The sequence below is a fragment of the Olea europaea genome, chromosome 10, assembly GCF_002742605.1.
Source record: "Olea europaea var. sylvestris chromosome 10, O_europaea_v1, whole genome shotgun sequence".
Classification (NCBI taxonomy): Eukaryota; Viridiplantae; Streptophyta; class Magnoliopsida; order Lamiales; family Oleaceae; genus Olea; species Olea europaea.
Window position 1 is genome coordinate 39317989 of NC_036246.1, and position 10746 is coordinate 39328734.

Consider the following 10746-nt stretch of genomic DNA (forward strand, 5'->3'; position numbering starts at 1 on the left):
CACTCAATGACAAACCTTACAAAAATAGGATAGCTAGGTAACCAAAAGGATGTACACTTATTTATTACACAAAAATCAAGAAAGTGGGTTGGTGCATGGACATTGTCGATTTGACACGAACCCTAAAAACGTGGCAAGGATTATTTCCAACCAATTTTCATACATTTGTAATATTTTTTCCTCAAGCCCAATCTAATAAAAAGATCATGTGGGCTCACAAGTCATCTACCTAGTAGATTACGAAATTAATTCAATTCAATGAGGCCAACCACGTGTACCAAGGAGGCCCAAGTCAACCTCCATCAAAAGTTGTGGTTTTGTAGTTGGTTGGAATGAAAAGTTGGTCCAAACTTTAAGATTTTATTTCAAGAAAACGACGAAATCTTGATAAGAAGACGAGGACATGGAAATTAGTTTATTGATCAAGTGCTTAAATTACCATGATTTGTCTTGATGACACTTGGGATTAGTTGGAGAAGAGTAATGGTCGATAGAGATTTGACGCACAAAGCGAGATGGTTAGGGAGCACACGATTGAGGCTTGGAAGGAGAAGGCTTTTAATTTTATTTTTTGACATTTATGACTTTTAATGTTTCGTATATAATCGCTATGTTTTAGGCTTTTCATAATTTGCATTAATTCCAGCGCATCACTATTATTTTTGCGAATTATATTTATAATTGCATGCCTTAACCCGTTTTCATAGGTGTTTTTCCTATATTTTAATGAATATAGAGAGAAACAACTCGTTCAACGGATACAAAAGACAATACAGATCCGTTTTCAAAGTAGCACTACTAATTCAAAATTTGAGCATCAATAAGATCTCTATAAGTAATGATTTTGTTGATGATTTTTGAAAGTTTTTTGCTTTTGAGTTGACTATGGGTACATGCCTTTACGTATTGTATGGGATTTGAACAACCTTTTCAAAGTTCAAATGGGAAATGCCTTTGATCAGCCAAAATTCAAATGGTGATTCAAATTGTGGTTTTTTATTTTTTTATTTTCTTTGGCCCATGCAGTTAGGTCAATACAAACATAATATATTAAAATCTCCACCATCGAAGAAAGTATATTTTCTTTACTTTACATTAATAAATTCTATAATATAAAAATGGATAAATATAAAATTATGTAAAAGATAACTATTGAAGTCTGATCTTGCCAAATAATCAATCTATAAAAAAATTTTAAATATTAAGATTATCAAACATATAACGGATTAAGTTAGAAATCAAAAAGAGTATTCGATTCATTTAAATATAAAAAGAGCATCAAGATTTTCAAATATTTGTTTCAAACAAGGTATTGTCTTGCAGGACATGTTAAAACTATATTTCAATTTGCATAAATAATGCAAACAATAATCAATGTATACAAAGTTCAAATCTAGGTTCTAAAAGACAAAAGACGTGAAGGCCAAGTCTCAAATCTTGCGAGCCTAAACGTTTTCAAAAGAAGCCTAGATATAATAAAATGTTGTTCTATATTTAGCATTATTTTATTTATTTACCAATAAATAAATTAATAACTCATCACTTGAAAATATATAAATACTTTTTAAATATCCCTTAAAATCATGAATAATACGGTTACTTTGCCGATGGTGGGTTCGAAGTCGGGGAAAAAAAAAGAAAAGAAAAAAGAACATAAACTTGCACAAAACAAGATAGAGACGGATGAAAGCTTTGATTTATTTATTTAAATAGCAAATGCTCTATTAGACAAAAACAAAGAGTATGAGGTTGTTCGTGGATTAGATCTGGGCTAGTTGGATTTTTCGGAGGGCTTATTTATTTTTCAAGTTGTAAGAATTGTCGGGCATAGTTATCGCAAAACAAAAAGATATGCGTCTTTTAGTTATCGCAAAACAAAAAAATATGCGTTTTTTTTTTTTTTTTTTTAGGTATATCTTAACGTTAACTACTTATTTTTAAGCATTGTCCCTATGCATAGTGTTTTCCGCAAGCCTCGAGCTTAGGCGTCAAAGTAGGCTAATGGACAATACCCCTCCTATCGCAATGGTGTGGGGGCGTCAAAGGTGTTGCCCTGTGGCCAGCTCGAAGGGGCTGAAGCGTCAATCTCCATTTTGTTGAACGTTGACGTAGATAGAACTTTAAAACACGAATTCAAACTTGTGCTTTTAACGATATTAATCTTTTAAATAATAGTCCAAACAATCATATTGTTCCCTATATCATATATTACACATTATACGATATTAGATCACTATTACAAGAGTTGCCGTGGAGGTTATAACTAGAATGAGTCAATTCTGATCTAATTTTGCCTTGATCTAGGAACTTTTGTTTATGGTGGATGTACAACAAAAAGAAAACTAAAATTGCCACGTCAAGAAAAAAAATCTGAATAAAAAGACAAATATTAGGTAATATTATTTGGTATAAAACCAATTAATTTCAAAAATTTATTATTAATCTGATCTTTATTCTTTAAATATTCTTGGATAAATGTTCAAATAATGCAATTTTTTACTGTTTAATCAATATTATTTTAAGGAGAGCGTTCCTCCTACACATGAATTTTACAAGTATTTTTGACAAATAGTCGTAGCCTTTAATTTAAGCAAATCTAATGATCAATATGTATTTCACTAGAATTATTGAAGAGTTAGTTATAACCACTTGAGATCCATGATATACTAATCGTTGAATTTGCTTAAATTAAATATTACGATTATTTGTCAAATTCATGTGTAGGAGGAACGCTTTTCTTATTTTAATGATAAGCATTCTTCTGAAAAGTGAAAAGTGCTTTAGGCTGCTAATTAAGAAAATTATCAGATAAAATTAAGTGGTCTAAGAGAAGCATTATGACTTATCTTTTCGTTACCTTCACTAATGCGGACAAAAGATTGGACGCGGTCACACAGGACAACATTAATCCAAAACCACAAAATTCATTTATTAATTAATAATTTAATCCACGTCATTATTAGACAGCATGCCAGTCCACGTAACAGTAAAATAAATAAGAGGGCAAACTGCCCCCAGGGCACATTCGAGTTGGTGGAACAATCACTTCGCAGCCCATAATGGAGCATTATACGGAGGCTACTGATGGTTCGTCGATTGAACTAAAGGAGAGTGCTTTAGTGTGGCATCATCAAGAAGCAGACCCCGACTTTGGCACGTGGCAGGCAAAAGAGCTTCTCGATCACTTGGAGAGCGTTCTTGCTAATGATCCTGTTGTTGTGAAAAGAGGCCAGCACATTGTTGAGGTGAAACCACAGGTACTGAACGTGAAACAAACTCAATATTTATCATGGAAACCTGTTTCTTCCCTCTGTCTTCTTGTAATATATTGTTGCAATTCACGAAAATGATTTGTCAACAAATTCTTTTCCTGAAATGATATTTGGGAACTTAAAATAATTAAATGAATCCTCCGATGTTGCACATTGGAAGACCCAAATGCGGATTTTTCCAATGCACGATTTATGGGTTCAATGGAACTCATAGGTATAGGAAGAGGCCTTCTTGAATAGAGATTTTTTCTTTTGACCACCGTAAAAAAAAAAAAAAAAAAAAAAAAAATAAGAGGGCAAACTGGATCCTGTTTAGGCCCCACACACGACAAGCCCCTGCTGTGGATAACTATCTAATCCAAACTCACGCAAATCCACGATGTGTCCGCTACGTGGACCAATCAGATTTCACCACGATAACAATATCACGGGTGGCAGACGTGCAGTGAACTACACGATGAATTCTGAACCGTTGGATCGTGAAATGTAGAAAAGTCGGCAGTGATTAGTAAAGGGTGAAGTGGCGTGGACAGGGAAAATGCTAATTGTTGTACACTTAGTTTGACAGTTCTTTCACAGACGGTTCACGATTATTTTAAGAAAAAATCTGGGTATATAGAAATTTTTTCACAGATCTTGTACAGAATAGAGACAGTATGTGGGCCTCATATTGTATAAAAAATACCAAAAATGTGTGTGGGCTTCAAAACTGTGAGTTTTCTGTATGTATTATGGCAAAAATCCTTCTGTACGTGTAGAAGGGCTCTTATTTTAATCACAGGCTCTACCCCTATACGTGAGAGGATTGTCAATAATATTGTCAAATATGTTGTACCTGTAGCACAATTTCGTGGACGGGCCAAATAGCAGACTCCCAGCAGCGTCTTCTTCTCAAAATATATTATTAAGAAAATGTATTAAAATTAATTAAATCATGGGTCATATTTATATTTTTTCTGAATGGAATATGACAATATAAGAAGATAATATAAAAACTTAAGAATACTGTGTTGGATACTTGGATTTGAATGTTTTCTCCCCATTTTTTTTTCCACTTCTAGGAATTGAAAATAAGAGTCATGTTATATGTATATCTGGATGTCCACCTCGATGTTCACCCATTCACATGGAAGGAGCCCGCTTCATATAAAATAAAATTTATTCAAAGTGGACCCCTTCAATGTGAGGAGAGTGTACATCATTGAAAATAATTAGTTGTCTATGTCTATATTATCATCGTTCAATCTTGCCACACTTGCATTCTTCTTTACATTAATTTTTACACTATTTCATGTGGCAATATCTACACTCTCTATTTTGAACACATCCATCACATCACTGCACATTTTTTTCACACGAGACAATGTCAACCATATTGTCAAGAAAATGTACATGTAGCTTAATTGATCATCTTCATATCAATTATTATGGAAATAGAAATTGCAAGGACACAGAAAATAAATTTTAGTAAAAAGTATAGCTGAATTTTATCCAAACTAATGATAATTTTACAAATCAGTGAATTATTATTAGATCTAGCTTTTTCAATATATATAGGGTAAAATTTTCGAGGATTTTTGAAACTTTAACAAAAATTCATGATTTGATATTTTATTTTATTTTTTTGGGTTCAAATAATGACCAAAATTAAAATTTTTAACGTATATAGTTTGATTGACTGAAAAATTTTAAGTGTCACGTTATCATATAAATAAATTATTCAAATTCGAACGAAATGTAAGTTCTACAACCAAATTTTAAAAAATAAAAATAAAACTCAAGTGTTTAACTATTCTCGTCTAAATTAGGATAATTAGCAAAAAAAAAAAAAAAAGTCATTAATTGTCAATGTTATTGTGAAAAAGTCCATACATTTTATTTTTGACATTTTCACCATCACTTTTACTTTTCATTGCATGTTAATGCCAAATATACCCTCCTATTTAAATAAAAAAAAAAAAAAGAAAAGAAAAATTTAAAAATAAATTGCAATCATACTCCAAATTTTTAAAAAAAGTGTGAGTGAGTCCAGATAAATATTGAAAGTGTAATTAGTACAAAACGTCCATACATTTCATTTTTGACATTTTCATTCTTATTTTCATATTTCATTGCAAAAATCACCATTTTTATCTATTTTTTCAATTAAAAGCTGCAAAATGACAAATTTACCATCATCTTTAAATAAAACAAAAATAAAGAGCAAATTGCAACTGTACTTCCAAATTTAAATTGATGAAAATAATGATTTTCGAATGAAATGTGAAGATAATGGTGAAAATGTCAAAAAAAAAAATAAAAGTATCGATATTTTGTACAATAATATTAAAAGGTAATACGTTTTGTGCTAATTACCCTTTTGATAATTTATTTCGACTCTTTTGCACTTTTTTTAAAGTTTGAGAGTATGATTGCAGTTTGTTCTTTAATTTTTCTCTTTTTTTGTTTTATTTAAATAGGAGGTATATTTGACATTTAACATTTTTTTATTGAGAAATTGGATGAAAATTGTGATTTTCGCAATGATGGGTGTGAAGTAGGGATTAAAATATCAAAAAATAAAAGGTAAGGATTTTTTCAAAATAACATTGAAAGTTGAGGACGTTTTGTTATAATTACACTATAGAGACAAACACAAAGGATAAAGCCATATTTTAATTATTTATATATACACTAGAGAGAGAAATTAAACGGGTTGGATGATCTTATTGAAGACTGACTATAAGAGATGAATATGATCTTCATGATGGGGTGTTGTCGTCAATCTTGGCGGATAAATTTCAAACCAAACCCATAACGAACATTATATTCTTATTTGTAAGTCGGTCTTCTTTCATTCTTATCCTCCTCACACTTTCCTTGTACAGGGAAAAAAAAAAAAATCCATTTTCAAGTACTAGGTGGTAATAAATCTTGCCTTATATATAATGAATTGCACACTTTAAGGTGAAATAACACAAAAAAACAAGAAGAAATAACCCTTTTGTATAAAATAAGGTTTTCTGTTTTTATACTGAATTTACACTACATTGAGTTCTTTATCTGTTGTCTCAAGAAAATCCAAGATTTTGCTGTTTTTTATTTTTGTCATTATGTTGTCGAGATCTTATTTCAATCTGTTGAACCTCGACGACCATTCGAGTGGAGGTGATCGTGCCCGGATTCCAAGAGTGATTTCCGTTCCGGGAATCCTATCAGATTTTGATGATCATGAAGGGCTAGAATCTGATGCAGCAATTTCCCCTATTCATCAAGAAAGAAGAATTATTGTAGCTAATCAGCTACCTTTAAAGGCTTATAAAAATTCAGAAAGCAAGAAATGGTGCTTTGATTGGGATGAAGATGCCTTGATTTTACAACTGAAAGATGGGTTTTCACCAGATGTGGAATTTGTGTATGTGGGGTGTTTGAGGGTGGAGATTGATACATTAGAACAAGAAGAAGTGGCTCAATATTTGTATGAAAACTTCAAATGCGTGCCTACTTTTTTGTCAATGAATCTGATGAACAAATTTTATCATGGATTTTGTAAGCATTATCTGTGGCCTTTGTTTCATTACATGTTGCCTTACTCACCTGATCATGGAGTCAGGTTTGATAAAGACATGTGGCAGGCATATGTTTCAGCAAACAAGGTTTTTGCGGACAAGGTTAGGGAGGTAATCAACCCAGATGAAGATTATGTTTGGGTACATGATTACCATCTCATGGTACTACCTACTTTCTTGAGGAAAAGGTACAATAGAGTAAAGCTTGGATTTTTCCTTCATAGTCCTTTTCCTTCATCTGAAATTTATAGAACTTTGCCTTTTAGGGAGGAGATTTTGAGGGCCCTTTTAAATTGTGATCTTATTGGATTCCATACTTTTGATTATGCTAGGCATTTCTTGTCATGTTGTAGTAGAATGCTTGGATTGGACTATCAATCCAAGAGGGGTTATATTGGTCTAGATTATTATGGTAGAACTGTTAGTATTAAAATTCTCCCTGTTGGAATTCATATGGGTCAGATTAAATCGATTATGTCGTTACCGGATACTGTGAAGAAAGTTAAGGAATTGAAGGAAAAGTATGATGGGAAAATTGTGTTGTTGGGTGTAGATGATTTGGACATGTTTAAGGGTATCGGTTTGAAGTTTCAAGCCTTCGGGCAGCTTTTGGACTTGAATCCGGGATATAGGGGAAGTGTTGTTTTGGTTCAAATCATGAACTCGCCTAGAAGTCAGGGCAATGATATTCAAGAGGTCCAGAATGAGATTAATAAAGTTGCGACTGAAGTTAATCAACGTTATGGTAGTATAGGCTATGAACCAATTGTTTGTATCAATGGCCCCGTTTCTTTTCAAGATAAGGTTGCATATTATGCGATTTCTGAGTGTGTTGTGGTTAATGCTGTTAGGGATGGAATGAATTTGGTGCCTTATAAGTACACTGTATCTAGGCAGGGCAGCCCTTATCTGGGCGAGGCATTGGGACTTGAAGGATCAGCCGCTCCAAGGAAAAGTGTTATTATTGTCTCGGAATTTATAGGATGTTCTCCATCTCTAAGTGGTGCAATCCGAGTGAATCCGTGGAACATCAGTTGTGTGGCCGAGGCGATGCATTCAGCAATTTCAATGCAGGATTCGGAGAAAGAATTGCGCCATGAGAAGCATTACAAGTATATTACATCGCATGATGTGGCCTATTGGGCCAGGAGTTTTGATCAGGACCTCGAGAGAGCTTGTGCTCAGTATTACCAAAAGAGGTGTTGGGGCATTGGATTTGGTTTGAATTCCCGGGTCGTTGCCTTGGGGCCTAATTTCAGGAAGCTTTCTGTGGAGCACATTGTTTCTGCGTATAAGAATACATGCAGTAGGCTTATCCTTCTCGACTATGATGGTACCATGATGCCACAAGATCTAGTCGACAAATCTCCATGCCATGAAGTTATTTCCGTATTAAATGGTTTATGCAATGATCCAATGAATGTTGTGTTTATTGTTAGTGGCAGAGGGAAGGATTCATTAGAGAAGTGGTTCTCTCCATGTGAGAGACTTGGCTTATCTGCAGAACATGGCTACTTCACCAAGTAATGTGTCGCTCCTTCATGCGTGATTATGAACTTTGTGTTTGTTTTTTCTTTGTTTAATTTACCAATTTCTTCTGCTAGGTGGACTAAGAATTCTGCATGGGAATCTTGCTGTTTAGCAGTCGACTTGAGCTGGAAAAACATAGTTTTGCCCATAATGGAGCATTATACGGAGGCTACTGATGGTTCGTCGATTGAACTAAAAGAGAGTGCTTTAGTGTGGCATCATCAAGAAGCCGACCCCGACTTTGGCACGTGGCAGGCAAAAGAGCTTCTTGATCACTTGGAGAGCGTTCTTGCTAATGATCCTGTTGTTGTGAAAAGAGGCCAGCACATTGTTGAGGTGAAACCACAGGTACTGAACGTGAAACAAACTCAATATTTATCATGGAAACCTGTTTCTTCCCCCTGTCTTCTTGTAATATATTGTTGCAATTCACGAAAATGATTTGTCAACAAATTCTTTTCCTGAAATGATATTTGGGAACTTAAAATAATTAAATGAATCCTCCGATGTCGCACATTGGAAGACCCAAATGCGGATTTTTCCAATGCACGATTTATGGGTTCAATGGAACTCATAGGTATAGGAAGAGGCCTTCTTGAATAGAGATTTTTTCTTTTGACCACTGCTAGTTCATGAGAGAATTGAGTTATTTGGGCCCTGGAAAAGCAGAGGGAATGGAGTTCTGTATGATTTTGCGAATCTCGTGAAAGGGTTCTCTTAAAGGTTGTGAATCTGTGCAGGCATCTAGGATTCAAGGAATGTCCATAATTCTTGACCATATAATGCTGAAATAGAATAATATGGCTCTTATACAGTTCTTAATATGTTTCATCTTGGTTATGATGTATAGTCTTGATTTGCATCACAGGGTGTGAGCAAAGGTGTGGTCGTTGAGAATCTCTTGACAACCATGAGGAATACTGGGAAGCCACCCGATTTTGTCTTGTGCATAGGAGACGACAGATCTGACGAGGACATGTTCGAGAGCATCGCAAGTTCAGCTGCCAGCTGTTTGTTGCCTGATACAGCAGAAGTATTCGCGTGCACCGTTGGCCAAAAACCAAGTATGGCAAAGTATTATCTGGATGATACATCTGAAGTCATCAAAATGCTTCAAGGCCTTTCAGGGGCATCAGCACTTCAATTACTGAAGTCTCCACATAACCAAGTCATATTTGAAGGCAAACTTGATTGACAGGAAAGTAGAGCAGAAGCTTCAAGTTTGCTCGTCTGTATGGGAACTATCAAAATCTGCACACATCGTGATCTAGAGAGGGAGAGATGCACAGCTTTGTACAAATATACTAAATTTACCTACCTCTCAAATGCGATAGAAGTTGAATGAATACTTGATCCAGGTTTTTCTGATATCCTACCACAGGACAGTAATGTTAGGTTCCTCTTTGTTCATATTACTGTACAAAATCCTGCGTATTATATGTTATGTTCTTGATAAGTAATTTTCGTCCGGATTTGCATTCTTATAATCTTGAAGCAGGATTTATTTGTTCTTTCTACCATAATATGAAACTTTTGCTTGAGGCTTCACACAGTATCAATTTAAGTGACTAAGATTAGAGGAAAATGCAGCCAATAAGAGTACAATAACCTTTTTTGAATGGAATTTTACCATTACACTGAATTTGTATATTCTGTAAATATCTATGAATATGCTCCATTTAATCAAATACATTCTTGATCTGATTGGTGACTAATGTATTGGAATTCGGCTAGGTTCTCGTTTACACTTCGAAGTCAAATTTTTTCTAAGGCAGGCCCTCTACAGTAAATCTGGCCTCAAGAAGAATCTTTGCACTTACAGAACATATTTGAAGCCCACACACATGGACTCGGCGAAAAGGATCCTCAAACTATGAGAATGGGATCAATGTTGACGAATTTTGCGTGTAACATCTCAAGAATTCATTTATCTTGGTAATTTTTGGCAACTAGACATAACTTTTACTATATTATTAAATCGTTAAGTGTGTTGCTCAAGCAAATGTTTAATGCTCGACTTTGATACCAAATGTTATGAACTCGTACCTAATAGAAAAAAAAAATTGATTACAGTATAATCTCATTCGGAATCTTGACCTTGAGTTTACAAGAGACTCAACCTCCCATAGCATTGAAATGCTTATATTTTCTTCTTCCCCTCTCTTTCATCTGTCTTTGCATGATGCAAATTTCATGATCCACTGATTACTAGAAAGTCGACACTAATGCACTAATGCAAAGATGTAGATAAGCTTGGGTTGTGGTTGCACTCGATCGAATATGTATCACGAAAAGGATATAGTTTACTGTCCATTTTTTGTAATTTTTGTCAATTTCTCTTGGTGATATATTTCGTTTTTCGGTATTAGGAAACAATCCAAATTACTTGGGACACA

At 34.2% G+C, this 10746-nt stretch overlaps 1 protein-coding gene across 1 annotated transcript; it reads left to right on the forward strand.

Annotated features, from left to right (window-relative positions):
- The first annotated feature begins 6031 nt into the window (after positions 1-6031).
- On the forward strand, positions 6032-9898 carry LOC111402193 (probable alpha,alpha-trehalose-phosphate synthase [UDP-forming] 11). Its single transcript, XM_023030347.1, has 3 exons — positions 6032-8343; positions 8425-8698; positions 9219-9898. The coding sequence occupies exons 1-3, from the start codon at positions 6365-6367 to the stop codon at positions 9543-9545; spliced, it is 2580 nt and encodes an 859-aa protein (XP_022886115.1). The 5' UTR covers positions 6032-6364; the 3' UTR covers positions 9546-9898.
- Positions 9899-10746: the final 848 nt, after the last annotated feature.

Bases quoted from the DNA above. Each gene is read 5' to 3' on its own strand.
- LOC111402193 (XM_023030347.1), top strand. From the start codon at position 6,365: ATGTTGTCGAGATCTTATTTCAATCTGTTGAACCTCGACGACCATTCG. The intron at 8,344-8,424 runs GTAATGTGTCGC...TTCTTCTGCTAG, and splicing joins GAACATGGCTACTTCACCAA to GTGGACTAAGAATTCTGCAT. The intron at 8,699-9,218 runs GTACTGAACGTG...TTTGCATCACAG, and splicing joins TTGTTGAGGTGAAACCACAG to GGTGTGAGCAAAGGTGTGGT.